The sequence below is a fragment of the Rhinolophus sinicus genome, linkage group LG02, assembly GCF_036562045.2.
Source record: "Rhinolophus sinicus isolate RSC01 linkage group LG02, ASM3656204v1, whole genome shotgun sequence".
Taxonomy (NCBI): domain Eukaryota; kingdom Metazoa; phylum Chordata; class Mammalia; order Chiroptera; family Rhinolophidae; genus Rhinolophus; species Rhinolophus sinicus.
In genome coordinates this window covers 35793533-35813081 of record NC_133752.1, presented here as the reverse complement: position 1 = coordinate 35813081, position 19549 = coordinate 35793533, and the positions used below count along the sequence as shown (strand labels likewise).

The window sequence follows — 19549 nt, the reverse complement described above, 5'->3', positions numbered from 1 at the left end:
TAAAATTTATTGCTATTATTATTATAGTATTACAGAGATGGTGATAAAACATCATTCTAATTCAAATGTCCAAGTTCTTCAATGATAAATTAAAGATATGAACTTAAAGAACTTAATAGGCAAGGCATATGATCCTAAAGATGTTTTGGGCTTTATGAAGCAAGTAAATCAATTAAATAAATTCAGCCAATATTAATTGAAATTTACTGTTGATGTAGCTTGAGAGAAAAAAATTTACCTTGCAATCTAGAAAAATTTCCTTGATACAGGTGTCCTTTCTGTTGATCTATCAATCACATTTGTATCAAAAGCTTGAATATATTATAAGTTTTAATTGATGACACTTCTAGTTATCTATCATTGTACAACAAATTATACCTAAAAATGTGTCTTAAAACACCAGTCATTTATTATCTCCCATAGTTTATATGGGGCAGTAACTTGAGTGTAAGCTTTGAGCAATTCTGGCTTGGGGTCTCTCATGAGATAGTAGCCTCTAGAATTTGCAGCTGGGGCTGCAATTAGCTCAAGGCTTTATGGGTATGGAAGATTTCTTTACAGGGTGGCTCACTCACTTTTCTGGCAAGTTGATGCTGGCTGTTTGTGGAAGGCTTCAGTTTTTCTCCACTGGGTCTCTTCATGAGGCTGCCTGATTGTTCTCACAACACAATGGCTAGTTTTCCCAAGATAAAGCAATCTGAGAGGCTGAGGTAGAAGCCTAATGTCTTTTACTACTTACCCTTGGAAATCACACATCACTTCCTCTGTATTCTGTGAGTCACACAATTCAGCCCTAACTAAGCGAGAATGATCCACTCAAATGTTTGAGTATCAAGAGGCAAGAATCACTGGAGGCCATTTTGGAGAATGGCTATCACAAGTTTACAATTTGTGAATTACTTTGATGCACAGACATGATTAAATTTTTTTAAAATTCTGTATTTAGAAAAAAAGTCAAAGTTTTATTTATAACCTGAATTTACCTACTCAAATTTCCCATTGCTTCCCAACAGATAAGCTGATTTCTTTGCTATCCCTTAAATATGGCATTTTTATTTGCTATGCAGTAGTTTTATTCATGTTTTCCCTCTGTTTTTTATTTATATTTCATAAAACTCCTAGAGAATATAAATAATTTTTCCTTAAGGCTCAACTGAAGTTGTACCATCTGCATGAAACCTTATTTATTATTTCCATCTACAGTGCATATATATATATATATATATATATATATATATATATATATATATATACAATGCTTAAACATAATTGAACACTTAATGAGTCCTTTTCTTTCATTTAGCACAAACAAGATCTGAATGTGTAGTGTGTACCAGGCCTGTATTAGGTGATCCTATAAAATGAATTATTTATTTTCTTTATCAATCCAAATAATTCATTTGTATATCGCATATTCATGATGCTAATATTTAATATATGTTTTGCGAGTATAGTCTTCAAATTGTTAAATGTAAGTTTTTTGGGTTTTTTTAATGTCCCCAAGTATACATTTTGAGTGCAGAAAATGGGTTTCAGAGGTTAATTCAGTTTTGAAAGTTAATATTCAGGTGGTGTTTTTTTTTAATTCAGAGAATAAAAAATGTATTTCTCTCTCAAGCTTTTCAGTTCAATTTTGTAATGTTATTCTATTTGTTAATATAGAAAAATTATCAATGACATGGACACTTTAACATTTAATCTCATTTATATATTTGGTTAATTAAACTCTCATAAGTATTTAAAGTTCTATTCATAAATTGGAAATGGTTAACATATACCAATTTGCCTGCCTTTTAGGCTTTTGTAGAGAGAACACATGAAAAAAGTACTTTGTAAGCTCTCAATTAATACACAAATATGACATTCTTGTTATTAAATTATAAAGTCAGATGTGCTACCATATTGAAATGATTCTATGGAAAACAAAGCACATAGAATCTTCTTAAAAATGGTTAAAACATTTTTTTAAAGTACTTCTCTTGTCCTGAATTAGATGCAGATTGGAGAAAGTTGATTTTTAATGAAATTAAAGTCCTCAGGAGGATTACACATTGTGCCACTCATGACTGCCTGTCTTAAATACCAAAAGGTATACCAAGCAAGCTTCAATTTACACATCAGAAGATAGGTTCTTGAAGAGGTCTTGGTGGAAACCAGAGATCTTAGGGTGTACTGCTAGGCATGAGTATTTGGGATTAGCCGTCAGTGCAGTGGGACAGACTTACAAATCAATCAGTGCATATCAAATTAAAGATAATGAAGGCCTCTGACTGCTGAAATTCTGGGTAGTAACAGCTTATAGAAGGCAACCAAAATACAAGGTACAAACCTGAGCAGAGGCAAGTCTTACATGGAAGGCATGTGACCCTAAATAAGTAAGGGTGGATGACAACCTAAAATTCAAGAGAATAACAGAATGAAATTGAGAGGAAATTGAAAACAGCTAAATTAAAGTTTAATTCCTATGAATAGGGAAGACATACTGTCTTCCCTATTCATAGGAGATTTTCTTTAGAAATGCAGGGAAATGGAGAATTTACAAATAATTTTTGATAAATAACAATAGAAATTTATTTGCTAAAAAGAGATTTTCTTGTCACAAAATGCTTCAGAAAGCTACTGATATTTCTCTTCATAGCTTTCTTTTCTTGGTGTTTCTTAAGATTTTCTGATTAAATATATTCGTCCTCTTTTATGTACTAATAATTCTTAAAACCTTGATGAGTTTTATCATATTCACCCAATAAGACAGCTTATTTCCCTTTTAATAGATCTAATTTTTAAGTTTCTTAAGTTTGGGATCTGTGATTTATTCCTTCCTCCCAACTTTTATTATAATTCCAAAAGGTAACACAGACAGAAAAGTGCAAATATAAATATAAATACTAAATATTAGCCAGAACCTGGTGTAATTATGTCCCTGATTAAGAAATAGATATTACAAGCAGTTCAGAAGCTCCTTGGGAATGTTCTATGAATTATATCCCTCTCCCATTGCTCTAGAGGTAACACATAGCTAATCTGATTCATGGTAATCATTTCTAGCCTTTCTTTATAGATTTACTGTCTATGTGTACATGTGATATGATAGAACTTAGATTTGACTGTTTTTAACATTATGCAAAAGGAAATATATTGTAGGTATTTTTTGCGTTTTGCTCAATATTATGTTCTAAGACCTTTCATTTTATTTATTATAGTTATAGTACATTCACAGTCACTGTATACAGTTCACTGAATGAAAAACCATAATTTAGTTATTAATTTTGCAGTTCATAGGCACGAGCTGTCACTAATTTTTGTGTATTATAAAAATGTTGCTATAAGCATACTTGTATATCTATTCTTGTGCAAAAGTTAAGTACCTATTTAAGTCTGCTTTTGTTTTTGGATTCAGTTGTTTTTATTTTTCTTACTGATTTGTTGTTTTTTGTATACATACATAGATGAAGTTTTTTTTGTCAGTCATATCCATGTCAAATATCTTCTCCCATTTTGTGTTTGTCTTTTTACTTTAGCGAATGTGTCTTTTGATAAATAGAGTAATTAATTTTAATGCAATGAAATGTATGTCTTTTCCTTTGTGGTTAGTGCTTTTTGTGTATTCTCCTAGAATAAAGTAACAAAGATATTCTCCTATATTTTCTTTAAAAAATTTTAAAGTTTACATTCTAGTAAGTAATTCATCTGAAATTGGTTACTTGAATTGTTACATAGGAATCCAACATAATTTTTTCCCAATAGCTATTTCATTGTGTCAGCAGCATTTATTGAAAAGGCTTTCCCAGTTCTATTGTACCATCTTTGTTTTATATCAAAGATCCATATATTGGTAGAGCTATTTCAGAGCTCTCTATTCTATCCACTGACCTATGTGGCATCAATTCCACTATTGCTTAATATGTCTACCATGCACCGATTTGACAGTTTTAATTACTCTATCTGTGATATAGGACTTGATAACTGATAGATCAAGTTCTCCTTTTTTGTATTTCTTTTTCAAGAATTACTAAGATTTTCTTGACTTTAAGCATTTCCACATAAAATTTGTAATCAGCTTCTTATGTTCCATAATAAAGTCTATTAGGATTTCAATTGGAATTATATTAAATTGATAGGTCTGTTAGGAGACAATTTACATCATTAAAATATGGGGTTGCCCAATGAACATGGTACATCTTTCCAATATTTAAAGTTTTCTTTAATGACATACAATAAAGTTTTATTATTATTCTTTTATTAGAATTAGTTATATCTTTTATTAGAATTATTTATAGATACTTTATTTTTTTGATTTTCTGTAAATGGCATATTGCTAAATTTTCTTTTTCAAATATTTGTTGCATAGAAATACAATTAATTTATATAAATTTTATATCCAGAAACCTTGATGAATTCTTTAATTCTAATAATTTATTAGTAAATTCTTGTGAATTTTCTACTTATACAATCATATTATATCATCTACAAACATTAACAATTTTGGTTTTTCCTTTCTAAATATTGTAATATTCATTTTTCTTTCTTTTTTACAACATACACCAGAATATTTAGTACCACGTTTCATAAAAGTAGCATTGCTGGGGAAAAATTGCCTTGTTCTTATTCTTAAAGGAAATCTAACATTTCTGCATTATGCATGTTGAAGACTCTACATTTTTGAAGCTACTCTATCAGATTAAGAAAATCCCCTATAGTCTTAATTCCTAAGTGTTTTTATCATGAATAAATTTTGAATTGTTAAAAGTGTTTTTTCTGTATCTGTTCAGATGATCATTATTTTCCTTTATGATCTAGCAATGTAGTGAATTACATTGTTTGATTCCCTAGTGTTAAACCAACTTCACATTGCTAATACAATTCCAACTTCAGCAACAGAAGAGAATTTTCAATTTTTATTTTGGATTGTACATTCAAATTCTGAATTGATACACTATGCAAATTTAGCTCTCAACAGAATTATCCATTTATTAAGAATGAACAAAAAAGTCATGGACTTCCAATGTTTTTATCAAAGGCAGAAAGTTAATGTCCAAATAAGTGTTAAAGAGATTGCAGAAATTAAAAATAAAGTAGAATTTTAATCACATTTTATACATTCTTTAAATCATTTTCTAAATGTTATGCTTTCTAAAAGCTATGGAACTAGAGTAGTAATCAGTGCTGTTAATTATTTATAGAAATATTTTAAGAAAAGCATTGTTCTTTATGTAAAATAAAATCAATTGGTGACTAGAATATGTCTTAAAAATTCTCAGATTGAGCTGGCAAGCCTAGTCAGTTGTTGGAAATCGCCCCCAAACTCTGTCCTTTTAAAATCCATTGCACCACACAACAAACATGGTGATTCATATTTGATAGCTTTGCAAACTGCATACCTAATGCTTTGATGAAATCCTACAAATTCTATGAAAAAGGTAAATGGATGAACTCAGCACCCACAGAGGCCAGGCAGAGAGGTAAATGAGAGAATCAAGTAGGGTATAAGGGCACACGTGCTTGTAGGAGAGAGACAATGTCTCAATTTAAAGGGACATATTACTCAGATTTAATTGTATGCTGCCATGAGGAAATGTGAGGCCCAGAGTTGCCAGAAGAGCTGAAAAACATGATTTTCTCTTTTTTTTCTGTCTTACTGTTGTTTTGTGAAATATTCTTATTTTTAAGTACTATTCTCTTGTAATCATAAAACACTGTGTGACCAAACAGCACACACCTGCAGGTTATGTCAGAGGTTGCTAGTTTGTGAACTTTGGAAGAAATGCTGTTGACTTTTTATAACTTATCCCAACTTGTTAAGTAATGGCAGAATAATGAACCAGTTGATGAATTTCATTTTGTCATTTTCAATACTAGACATTTTCTTACATGTCTAGCTTAGATTCATAACATCACAGATTTTCTTTTCATGCTCACAAAATATTTATTAACACTAGTCATTTAATCCTCTCTACCTTCTCAAACTCCTCTGGCTGTTAACAGTTTTCTGGAAACCAGAAAATATTGTGTTTGGATTATCAAACATATCCTGGCTCCACTTGAAACTTTGAGGGGAGTACTGTGGCTATTTCCCTAATTAAAATACTGTATTATTCAAGGTGGCTAATTTTCTTGAGAAGCCTACAGGGCAGAGGCCCAGGGTCTTTCAGCGTTAATGAAAACAGAGGGAGATTAATAGTAGGATTGAAAGCAATCAGTAAGATCGTATAATGAGTAGGGAGTAAAGGGTATCTCCTTTTAAAGAGATGGTCAAAAAAGGTGGAATTTAAGCCCATGTGCCCAGGATGATTCCAGTGCTTCAACTAATATTTGTCTTGGCCAAATCTAGTTTCTGATTATACTAAACTAGTACAAAAACAATAACAACTAAAATAGCTCTGCATTAATAACAAAATATTCCCTGAATGCACTAAATCCCAGCACTTTTATTGAAAGGTAAACATCTCTGATTGTCTTGGGGGTAGTAAAAAGAGCTCAGATGACCAGTCAGGAAATTTGAGTCTAGTCCAGAGAGTGTGTTGATGTACCAATGTGTAAAAATTATCTGTAGTGCTGCTGGAAACAGTGTTTTTTGCTTTTACTGAAAAAGATCCTGGGATCTCTGGGGTGAGCCCTGGGAAAATGTATTTTCAACAGATACTTTATGTGGTCCCTGTGAGTAATAAATGTTAAGAGCTACTGGTTTGTGTCACATAGTGTTTGTCCTTGGGCTTTCCTCCTCTGATAATGAGCACAAATAACACCAGCCTGCCCAATCCCCTGGGCAATGGCAAAGATTCAATTAGATGCTTGATCAATGAAAATGTACAATATTCTGCAAGTGGAATGAATGGAAAAATGAAGGGCTGGCAAGAGATTTAATAAAAAGAAAGAAATTCACTGGGTACTGGGCCTATAAGAGTGGCTAGAAAGACTATGGGGAATACTCCTCCCAAATTGTTAAGAGCATTTAGTACGCCCCTCACATTTCTATTATTTTCCCTCCCCTTCTTATTGTTGGTCTTTCCCAGCACAAACATATTGGAGAGAAGCTCTCGCTTTCTCCCAGTCTCTATCGCTATCTCAATTTCTTTTAACCTCATTATAACTTTCAATTTTCTTCTGGATGTCAATTAATTTCTCTCTCTCTCTCTCTCTCTCTCTCTCTCTCTCTTTCTCTCTCTCTCTCGCTATCTCTTTCTCTCTCTCTCCTCTCTGTCTCTCTGTCTCTGCCTTTTGTTTTCTATTTCTCCCACCACTAAAGCTCTCCAATTTATATACAAATAATACCACATGGAAAATGAAAAATGAAGTATTATTTGTTGGTGTACCTGTATAGCGTGAGAAATATCTCTTATGACAGAGAATAGGCCTTCCACATGCAAAGCAGTTTCTTTCCAGCAGCCCTATCTGAAGATTCCCCAAGGAGGTAAACATTAGGGAATAGAATTGAAACCTTGCTCCCATGAACATATCTAGGAATAACAGGATGAAAGTGAGGCAAGTTAACTTGGGGAGAAATGTACCGAAATTGTTGCTTACAGTAAGATCATATAATTGTAGATCTGGAAGAAAACTTTAATACTGTTTAGTTAAACCACACTCATTTTGTAGATGAGAAAATTAAAGCACTAAGAGGCTAAAATATTTGTTTGCCTCAGTCAAATAGTAAGTTTGTGACCTGTGGTAATGAAAGCCAATGGCTCTTGGCTCAGAAGAAGTGCACTATCCACCATTGCACAGTGTTGGTTTATGACGCCAGTCAGAGCTCGGTGAGAATAAAATATGAAAACTTTGTCATATTGCCAAATATATAGGTATGAGCTAAAGTAGCCTTGCTTTTATGTGACATACTGGTAAACAGCATATGTGCTGTAAGGATTTTGTGTCTTTATTTGACAAAATAAAAAGCTGTTGATCCAATGTCAACTCTCCAAAGGACATTTTGGTTATTTACCAATCAACAGAAGTTTAAAAATCTGGGAATACCTGAATTATCTGATGCCTTTGTTTCTGGACAGAATTAGAATAAAGTTAATTACTCAACATACTGAACCAAAACTTCAGAGGTGGAGGAGAGAAATCTATAATCAATGTGTCTTTACAATTGAATTTCTATAAATTTACACTTCATTCTAGCGAGGGTGAGTATTAGTCTGATCTAAATGGTTCAGGATTACCTGATGAAAGATGCATGGAATTATAGGATACCATTTTTTTTTCTCTTGTGAGCAAGATTCAGGAATGAATCACGACTTGCATTCAGATAATCATGCCTTCGTAGGCAGACATTTTCTGCTATTTATACAATAATAAGATGGCAGGTCAACTTCATAAAGCAAGTTGAATAAATCCCACTAACCAAGAGAGTATCCCAAAATGACACTCACAGCTTCTCCACTACACAGGCTAAGGATTAAAATGAAAATTGCCCTCAAGTTATTGAAAACAAGTCCAAGAATGCCTTGAGTATTTTCAATTCTGCTGACTTTTGAAGAAACATAGTTCTCCAAATTAAAGCAAGAACTAATTAGTAAGCATCATCAATGTGTTCAAAGATGAATTCTGGGGGGAAAAATCAATTAGGCATTGTCCTTGCTCCCAAAAGATTTATATTTGGTTAGGTCGTAATGGACCCTAATAACAGGTTTTTAAAATGTTTGGCATCGTAGTCATTTTTCTTTCTTCTACTTTGCAATTCTATAGTTTTTAAACTTAATTGATATAAAACTTGTATCCAACAAATGAGGCTGTCAGAAAGTGAAAAAGAAAAAAGAAAGGAAAACAACAGAAAGCTTATTGCTTTGCATCATTGAATTATCCTAATCCGTTATGCAATTACTATTAATAAATCTTTAAACCAATTCTATGCATTTAAAAAGGTGAGTCTTACTTTTTAAAACTGGATTTACAGGGAGATAGATAATTGGGTGTGTCTTATTGTACGACAGAGGAGTTGTCACAACAGCCTTGAGCTGATGAATGCAACAATGGCCTCTGTACCCTAGGGAGAGTGCCCAAGAGTTCAATGATTGTGTCCCCACACTTGCTGAATGTCCTAGGAGGACAATTTCATAGTTCTTAGCAAAAAATAATTTATTTTCCCCCTTCAGTTAAAAATAAATTCAATGTGTTATACAAACATTTTCCCATGTTCTGTGTATGTGATTTCTATAACTCAGGCATTATTTCAACACATGGCAATTTGAATGTGTGCCAGCCATAAAATAATATGTAAAGATGTGGCTAAAAGCAATAGCGAATTGGCAATTAAAGGCTCAGCTAGTAAGGAAGAATTCTCAAATTTATGAAATGCCTTCCTATTTATCTATTGATTCTGTGAGTTAAATGTTAGTTTGCATATTAATAATTGATATTTTAATAGTAACATAACTTGCCCAACATCTAAAATAGGTATTCTGATTTTCATGTAACACCAATACTGTCACCAAATATTTTTCTCATTTTTAAGTAAACTGAGACTAAGAAATATTCAGTGTCTTGACCAATTTCATCATATTAAGAAGCTAGATTCAAAGTCTCACATTAAGACCTAGGTTCTTTCCACTAACATATTCCACCTCTCAGATTAAGCAATGCTTTATACTTTAAGGTAGGTAATATTATAATTCAAGGATATTAATGATTCTCAGACTAAAAAGTTATAATTCTCATTAAATACAAATACAATTTTGCTTATTAATTTGAGTGATTAGTTTACACAGTGAGTTAAATAACTTACAAATCTGAAAGGAATTCTAGAGAATATACCTTTCTGTATATCTCCAATTGTGCCTCTCTCTATTGTGATTAAGAATATAACTTGGCAACCATCTTCCTACTATGCAATATCATTTTATTATGAAAAATTTTCATGTGCCGGTTTTTCATTCTGTGAGAATTAACAAAATTATTTAAATATTTTCTGTTTCTGGGTTGGAATCAATTTGCAAATAAAGTCGCTTATCTAAGCAATGGGATATAATAAACTATAGGACTCTGCATTCTAAAACTCAGCAAAACTTGAGGGGTTACCTCATGTCAAACACTATTCTAGATGTTTTATGTACATTACCACATGTGATCCTCTCAATTCCCTGTGATGTAGGGATTGTACTCATTCTATTTCACAGCTGAGAAAAGCTGAAGTTTAATTTACTTGCCCAAGTACATACAAATAGTAAGTGGCAGAGCTAGAATTTGAACTCAGACAGTCTGGCTCCAGAAGAATTTTGAATGTGACACTAACTATTAATTATAATAGCTATTAATTCACTGAAATTTATTTCCTCTTGGCTTCTTTCCTTTGCCTTCAAGTCCCATATTAGCTGCACTGACATTAATATTAGAGCCAAGCACATTTATTTTTTCCAACCAACATAACAAATGGGTAGGTAGGCAGATGTATATGATTTTTTTCAACCCATTCTCTAAGAATTCATTAAATCCAGAATGTTAAGAGGATTATCACTAAGTACAAATTCATTCATAGCTCTGTGGTCTTGGTTGTTGGTTTAGAAGTGCCAAGAGATAGCAGTGGCTTCTGAATTACTCAAATGGCAAATCTCTATCCTTATTATTTTCAATCAGAAACACTCAACTTATTGCAGTTTCACTGCATTGGAAGGTAGCAGACTATAGAGGAAAATTTTGAAGAACAATACACTTTGGTTTAATTGTAAGCCGCATCACCCTAGTGTAACTTTATATTACCTCCAAACCTCTGTTTCCTAATCAGTAAATAGGAATGATAAAGCTGACCTTGAAATGTTATGATGGAAGTAATGTGTGTAAAGTGCCAGGCACAAAAGTGGTAGGTGTCAGTTGATGTTATGACAGTACTTATTTGGTTTAACTTGTACCAAACCCAATGGTGATTTCCAGTCTCTAGTTTTTGACACAACTAATTTAGGTTTAAGCCAGAATATGATTGATGAAAAAGATTAAAAACAGTTCAGATACAAATCTGCAGATGCTGGGCTTCAGTGCCAAGGAGGCAATGCCAGCACTGGGGACTGGGCACAGGTTCCCATCTAAAAGGACAGCTGGCTCTTCTATTCCAGGTTCTCAGTTGGGGTGGGGAGTGGAATTGGGACTCAGTATTGGCCATATATTCCAATTTTTCCATAGATTTCAATAGGAGACGTTGAATGTGAAATATTCTGATTTAAAATCTTTAACTGAAAAATAAAAAAAATTAAAATGTCCAAAAAAACCCCCCCAAAACGCAGTTCACATTTCAGATGAGCAGTACACCAAGAATTAAATCAATGACATTGACGTTTTTGACTATTAACATCACAATTTAATTCATTACTGACTCTATACAAACAAACAAATGATTGCCTTAGAACTGGACATGCTTAGAATATTGTTTAACTTATGTAACAAAAGATTGGTCAAAGCTTTTTAGGTTTCTTTTTTGTTTGTTTTTGAAGTGAAGAAGAAGAAAGGTAGTAAATATTAATTAGAGTATCAGAGAAACTGTAACTAATTTATACCTGTATATACATAATCATCCAACCCAAAATGTTCTAATTAAGCAAAATAATAAGTCCTGGGTTTCTCCAGAAAGAAGAACCTGAGATGAGGGCTTGTGTGCAGATAGTTTAGATAGGAAAGTGATCTCAGGGAAAGGAATAGAGGTCTAAATAGTAAAACTGTAGCAGGAACAGAAGAGGAAAGCATGTATTCACTGGCCCCATTCCCCCTTTGGGCAACAGCTGTCTCATAGAGTGCTGTTGCTCTTGCACTTCTAGCTGAAACATACAACAGTGCTAAGTGCGGTTCTGCAGATGAAGCACGCCTTGATATCAGAATAACAGCAGACAGGAAAACTAGAGAAATGCACTCATGTGAGGCAAGGTATTGTGAGGTGATACATGTGCATAGCAGGTTGCCATAGCAATGGCTGGACTAAACATGGCCAGAGAGAATAAGGGGAAAACACAACGGGTGTCTAATACTTACATGGTGGTTGCTTCTATTTAGAGACTAGTTATGATTATCTCTATGACTATGTCCTTCTACAAGACCTAAAATCTCTATTCACGTTTAGAAAACTATTTTTCTTATGGTTGCCTGAAATTTGGGTACTGTGTAGTGGCCTTTTTAGATATAATTGACACCACTAATGTTTCTCGTGCTGGTGCTGATATTGTGAGTAACAGTACAAAAAGGATCTTGTTTGCTAACTAAAAGAGCTTTTTCTAACACCCAACAGGCATTATGATCCTACTTGTTAGAGCTATTATGACCCACAGGAATTCAGTAACAGGAAAAGAGACACTACACAGGAATTGAATGTCCCTTAGAGTAAATTCCTGCTCTGACATTCACTGTTTACAAATGTGCATCTCAAATTGTTCTCAGAGATGAAGAGGAAGTTGGGAAGTGATGACTAAGAAAAAAATAGTATAAGTTACTTGGATTAGATAATTGCTTACAAGTTAAAATATTTACCTGAAGCTTGAAATGTAACTTTATCAATGAAAAGGAAAAGGTGAGCAATTATCCAGTACATTAAAAGCCTTCTGAAATTCTCAAATGTTCACTGAGTTTTCTCATTATCTGAATAATTACAATCAGCAAGATAAAATTGTCAGAGAATTTGCTGGTGACGACTGTTATGAATCTCTTGAAAATAAGAATTCTGGAATGATCACTTCTACCTTAAATAGATAGAGACCATTCAAAAAAATGAGTAGTGAAGAAAGAATGCTAAACAAATGAATTGGGGACTGAATACTTTTCCACTGGATTTGTTTCCGTATTGGTTCACTCTTCCTATAAAAGATCCTATAATAGATCCCCTGATAGTAATTAAGCTAAACGGAAGGATAAGTAAAATGATCTGCTCTAAAGCAACTTATGTTACCTAAAATAACAGATGAATTAACAGTGTACAGTATTTATTTAACTTTATTCCAGCTTCTCTTTTTGTGAACTTTGTTTTTTTTAGAAAAACATTTTGTATTTTTGAGAAGTTGGTTTAGAATAAAATTTCTCTTTGAATATTTCTAACTGTATGGAGATATTACATAACATATTTGATACCCAAAAAGGAAAAAAAAAAAAGTAGTCAATTCTATTTAGATATTCTTCCTTCCAAGGATTATAGATGCAGTAGTTTCTTCTTCCAGATTTGTTGTAAATTACTATCACCTGGAACTAGGATGTCCATCTGTCCCTAGCATCTTCTCTCCTTCTGGAGTTTGGGAATTGGCTTACTTTTGATAATAAATCCCTTGCCTTATATTTTGGTGCCTACTTTCATAGCCAAGAATCAAAATAATCCACTTGTATCCATGTTCTGTGATTCGTACCTGTCCATAACCTTTTCATAAAGACAAGGTAGTAAATTGATAAGTGATTGTCATAGGAAGAAATTATAAATGTACACAATAAGAAAACAACTCAATCATTCATTTATGCATTCAGTTAGCTAATTTGTGCCCTTATTATGTGTTTTGGACTATTACTAGAAAACCTATAATGACTATGACCCCTACTTTCAAAGTGCTTATAGTCTGGTAAAGGAGACAAGATATGCACATAAATAACTATGACAGGTTTGGAAAATAAATGACATAAGAGAGTTGGAAATATGATCATCTAGAAGAGAAATAAATTGCTCTCTATGTTATTAATCTTACAATGGGCATCACTAAGAATTCTTGGGATTCAAGAGTAAAGAAAACTCACTCCCTCACCATCACCTCCACCTCCAGAGGTATTCCAACTGCCTACCAGACAATTTCAATTTACCACTGGACATCTCTATTTGAATGTCTTATTAGTATTAAGCTCACCATGTCCCAAATAAGAAAAAAAATCGTTTTTCTCCCTAAACCATATCCTCCTATCTTTCCCTACCTCTGCTCCCAAGCCATCTCCCTACGTCTAAGTGTTAAAATAAGCCTCTCTGTACATCTCATTCATTTTATCCCTGACTGCCAATCAATGACATGGCAAATCAAAAACTTTCTACTTCCTTAAAACTTTTCCCCAGAACTTTATTTTTATTTTATTGACAGACACTTAGACTTGCAATTACATTTGAACTATTTTCTTTAACTTCGACCTCTCCTGACTGCAATAGTCTAATCTACATCCTGCTGAAGATTACTCTTCTCAGTCTATCACCCCAGTAATGTAATTCTCATACTCAAACACATTTAGAGGCACTAAACTAACTATATGAGTCAATATTTCTCATCCCAGTATTCAACATATCCTGAGCCTATATTTCCAATCTTATTTCCCAACACTTACGTATCTATGCCCAACCTGTGACCTCCTCACATTTGTAGACTAGAATATACTGATGTTTTAATGTTCCTACTCAGGAAATTACATCCATCTGAAACCTCCTCATTTTCAAGCTTCAGAGTTCATCCTAATTTCCACTTTTATATGAAGACTTTTCTGATGTCCCTACACTCAAAACTAAACTGGTTGTGAATTCTCAATAAATATTCTTTATTTACCACCTAAGGCCTGCAGTATAATCAAACTTATAATTACTCTCTCCCCCACTTCTAAGGCAAGGTCTGAGACTTACTGATCCCTATAAACCTATGCCATTTAGCATAGTGTCTGTGTTACAGTGTATTCAATCTATTTTTCCCCATGAAATTGAATGTTCAATCACTAACAAATGAATTTCTCCAAGCAATTGAATCTTTCTTCATATACCAATAAAGTTATTGCTTACAAATGCCTAAGACATTTTAATCTTTTCTAAATTAATGTAAAGTTCAAAAAGCAAATGGCACTTGAGGAGTAAATTGCTTCCAGGGCCTTCTTTTTCTTGGAATCCCTCTTCATTGACTTCTCTCACTCCTAACAGTCAAAAACGCTTATCGATCTAGCCTTAAAAGCCAAAGGGGCTTAAAAGCCACTGTAGGGGTCAACTCAGTTTGAAATGTAATTTAAAAAACCTCAAGAAAGAATGACAGTTTCTTTTCAGGAACCTCCCATACATATCTCAACAGAGCAACGTTCCAAATTGGAGAGTGTAAAATATTATACCACCAACCAAGTAATAGAAAGTCACTCACTGCCATGTAGAAAGATACCCTTGGTTTTCACAAAGAGTACAAAAGAATATATTGTATGTATTTAAATCTCGGAGTAACAAAAACATCATAAAGAAAAAGAAAAGCAGTCAATTTTTCTAAAAGATCATTCTTTAGGAATAAATTACTATGCAAGAAAGCATGGATCTTTTTGACAACTTGTAAATTTAAGACAGATGAAATGCCTTCCTTTCCACCCCCAATAATCAACTGTGCCAAAGAAATATGTTTAGTTTTCTAAGTTTGGGGAACATACAAAGCTTTTATATCAATGTGTTTCTGGTACAGGGGGTTAGGGGAAGAACTTAATAAATCAGCTTAGGAAATGCTTCATTTCCTGCACCATATCTGGAAAGGAAGACATAAAACAGGCAGAGCCAGGTGCAACAAAATTATATACGTGGGTGGGAAAATCTCTTCTAATCCCTTCTGGGCACCACTCAGATGGTCAATTTATGTTCCCGAGTTAGAGCTTCCTTTTCTCAGATAAATGGAGCGGTTTTCACAGACACTCGCCTGAAGTTAACAGATAGGCTTGTTGGCAGAAGTTGAAGAATATAGTCATTATGTAACTGTTGTCTCTGTTCCAATGGGAATTTATCTTACTTGGGTTAATAGTTCATTAGAAAGAGGACACCAGTTAACAGAAAGGTTGGACTCATTACCAGTAAGCTAAAGGAGGTTGGTATTTTCCCAAAATGACCATAATAGAAAAATCTGCGAGGTCATCTCTGGGTTGTACTTGAACTTTCCATCTTCCTTATGGCCAGGTTTCACGGGCTGCTTCTGTTGGTCCTATTCCACTTTGCTTTCAGAAGGACATGTAATCCATTCAGAGTTTAACAATGTCAGGAAAGTAGTGTCCTCACTGATGCCTACAAACCTGAAATGGCAAGCAGCCTAACCCAGATTACCAGAATTTATATTGATTGACATGACACCTGTTTGCGAGCAGTATTTTTCATGGCATCAGGATTTCTATCAATCTTTCCCATGCTTACTGAAGAGTTACCTGTAAGCTAGTGTATTGATTTCTGTGACACATCATACATATTCTTTATTTTAAGACACCATATTCTTAGGAACTCTTCTAAGTTAAACTTTATGGCATTGATATCCATAGCAGCTTAACACTGAAAATTTGAAGAAGCATGGTAAGCAATCATATGTGATTTTGAAGTGTTTGAGAATTTGTGCTAAATTTACATATACATATTTAAGAAATTAATGACAAATGTTTTTCAAGAAGGAGTATGCCTATTTTTTCCTACATTATCACTGGAAATTGGAATTTTGTGGGAAACAAACTTTTGGAAAATAAAATAAGAATGGAGTTTCTCCCCCCCCCCCCCAGGGCTTCTCAGAGTCAGAATGAATCTTTCCCAACCGTGTTCTTTTATGATAGTTTGTACTTCGTTTTTCACATTTATTAAGTCTGTCTTATGTTAGAATTACATGCTCATTTCTCCCAGAAGTACATTTACCACTGTGGGCAAGGACAACGTCTTGCTAATTTTTGTGTTCCTTGCACTGCTGAGACCATGGTAAGAGCCTAATAAATATTGATTAAATATAATTGCTTACTGTGAATCCCTCAGGAATGGTGAAGAGTCAAATGTAATCATTTCTTGTAACTGGTCATTGCAGTAATATAGTCAGGGCTTAGGTAGATATATATACATATATACATGTATATATGTATATATATATACATATATACGTATATATGTATATATATATATATATATATATATATATATATATATTCTTTGTCTGAGTGTCAAAATCTGCAATCAATGGGTAAAGTTTTTATGTCTATAATTCCCTTAAATGTTACACAAAAATGTGTGTAGACATGTGCATATTTCTGAAGCAAACATCTATAAACTTTAATCAAATGACTCTCCTCTTTACCCACCCCTACTTCCTCAAGATACTAGGATTCACTCCCCTAGGCAGCTTTACTCAACCTCTCAATTTATCAAAGCTGAAATATAATTGGGACAAATGTAGGCCAGCATCTGCAATGCAGTATTTCTGATTACAGCCTTCCCCCTACATGACAATCTTGTTATTTCTAGACTTCTGTCTGAAGAGAGCACATTTGAAACCAGCGTTTAATCCCCAGATTTTTATTCTCTAAAAAGGTCATTGTATATCCACAGTACCTTTATGATGCCATCAACTACACTTCAAGACTGCTGCCCTAGCAAACATTTCCCCTCAGGGAAAACAAACATTCTCTCTGTGGAGCTTTCACGATATACAACTAGTCAACACCCACACGCTCCACTCAGCAAATGATTTGCTGCATCTAAGTTTCAGGGGAAGCTCCCTGAAGGTAAACTGAGGCTAACAGCCCTCAGTTTATCTGAACCACACCATCAGAGGAATAACAGAAAACGGTACCTATGTCGTCGTCACTGCTACAAAGACTGGACAGAAGACAAAGGACGGTCACTTGAAGCAGTTTCATGGTACCCGTGGATCGTCGCAGTGGCTTCTCACTCCAGAGTCAGCCAGGGACAACTCCCTTCCAGTCTGGCAGGACCTTATTAGCAAATGGAAAAGGTGTGCTGAATGTGAACAGCCACTGCCCATTCCTACTTATTTCGGGGGCTCTGATAAAGAACAGGAGGAAATACACACACTCCCTTTGGGAATTCAGCAGAGAGGAGATTTATTGTTTCAGTCCCTTACAGGAACTTTTTTTTTTTTCTCTCTTCCTTTGGCAGCCACTTGTGTTTTTGTTACTACATTATTTTGTTCTTCTTCAACAAAAAGGTCAGGGCGGGTTTTGAACAGAAACAGATCTTTCTTGAGAATGGATCATACAGCGTTCTAACTTTTGTTTTGAAAGTGCACTTTGGAGTCGTTATAAAGGGTGACTCAGTTTGGATAAAGAGGATTTAACTGCCTGAGGGTTAAATTTTAGAGCAAAATCCACCAGGAATCAACGTTTCTCTCTTTCCAACTTAAAATCCAGATTAGCAAAGACCACCTTCTGGATATAAGTGCAAAACCTTATTGAACAGATTGTGCTGTGCTTGTGAGCAAGCAGAGACTTCTTAGGGATATCCAGGGAGACTTTTCAGGATATTTCTAATAGAATTAAACAAAGATATGTGAGTGTTCACTGCTCATTCTGGTTTTTATTGGTGGCATTTGATGAAGAGGACAGAAAAGTTACTTATAATACTTCCTGGATGCTTTTTTTTAGGAAATGCAATTGGAATGGCACTGGGACAGAATGCTCTCACAACAAATCAGTGATGTTTGGAGAGATGGATTCTTCAAACCAGAATGGCAAGATACTTTCTCTATGTCAAGGGTCTCTTTGATGTTAGTAACAATTGATTAAAACATGGTGATAACACAACCACAATGCTGGCTACAACCCCTGTGTGTGCCAAGTAACTACACTTTCCCTCAGCCACAGGCTGCACATCTAATCTCAGCCAATCATCCTTTTTTATACCTTTAGCAATGAAGCTTCCTGGACAGAAGACTGTCAGAGGGTCGGTATAGATTCATCTGCTCCACCAAGGAACCCCAGCTATTCCACAATTATACCTTTACCTGTTTATAAAGAAGACACACATTTCACTACTGTGCTGTGCTGGGAAGGATTCACTGAAAGAGTGGTTAGAGCAAGTCAACTAATCAAAACACCCCAGAACACTAGCTTGTTTCATCCTAAGTTATGCTAAGTCTCCATTTTTGATTGAGTCTCCAAGTTTTGATTTTGTGCATAAGCAAGACTTAATTTTACCCTCTTTTTAAATTAATTTTCTAAAACAGACTGCCTTTGGAATTGTTACTTTTTTTGGCATATCCGGGAGAGTATAAAGATAGCAATGTATGTGAATAGATGTCACATGCACATTCCATAAATAAGTTGGGGTGTGGCCATGAACTCACAGTCAAACACTCACAGTGCCTCACTTCCTGCTCCTTGCTTTGCTCTAATTCTGGAATTTTCAGCACACAGAGTCACCACTGATATTGGTCACAATCACTGCTACCAGAATTCATTAGCATTTTGATTTCTCAGCCCTGACTTCTAGGCATTGGCATGGAATAAACTAGATACCTATTCCAAGAATGTTTGATAATAGCATATTATGTCTACTTAAAAGACAGGATGAGTAAATGGAAAAACAAAACTAAAACTAAGAAAATATGTTTTTAAATGATTAGGCAAAAAAATAGAAAAAAATAGGAGTAATACTGTGGGTCAGCTTTGTCTTAATAGCTCATAACGTATTTTTAAGGCAAAATAATTCATTAAAATAGCCACCAAAAAGACAGATAAATGGCATAAATAGAATGCACAGACACAGAAATATATGTAAATATAGATACAGAGCAACAGCTACAGATACCGATATAGAGATATAAATAAAAATATATTTACTGATATGTGTGTGTCTGTGTATGTAGAGAGAGATTTTATATATATAGTAAATGTGGTATGATGTATTATTTAG

General features: G+C 34.1%; 1 protein-coding gene across 2 annotated transcripts in view; it reads right to left on the bottom strand.

Moving 5' to 3' along the window:
- EMCN (endomucin) overlaps positions 1-17733 on the bottom strand; it is a 97721-nt gene extending 79988 nt beyond the window's left edge. The window contains exon 1 of one of the 2 annotated variants that reach the window (XM_019757679.2): positions 17469-17733. In XM_019757679.2, coding sequence (XP_019613238.2) covers positions 17469-17535 — 67 coding nt within the window. In that variant the 5' untranslated portion in view covers positions 17536-17733. The remainder of the gene's footprint in view (positions 1-17468) is intronic. The other variant, XM_019757678.2, reaches the window with a different exon arrangement.
- Between the last annotated feature and the right edge of the window lie 1816 nt (positions 17734-19549).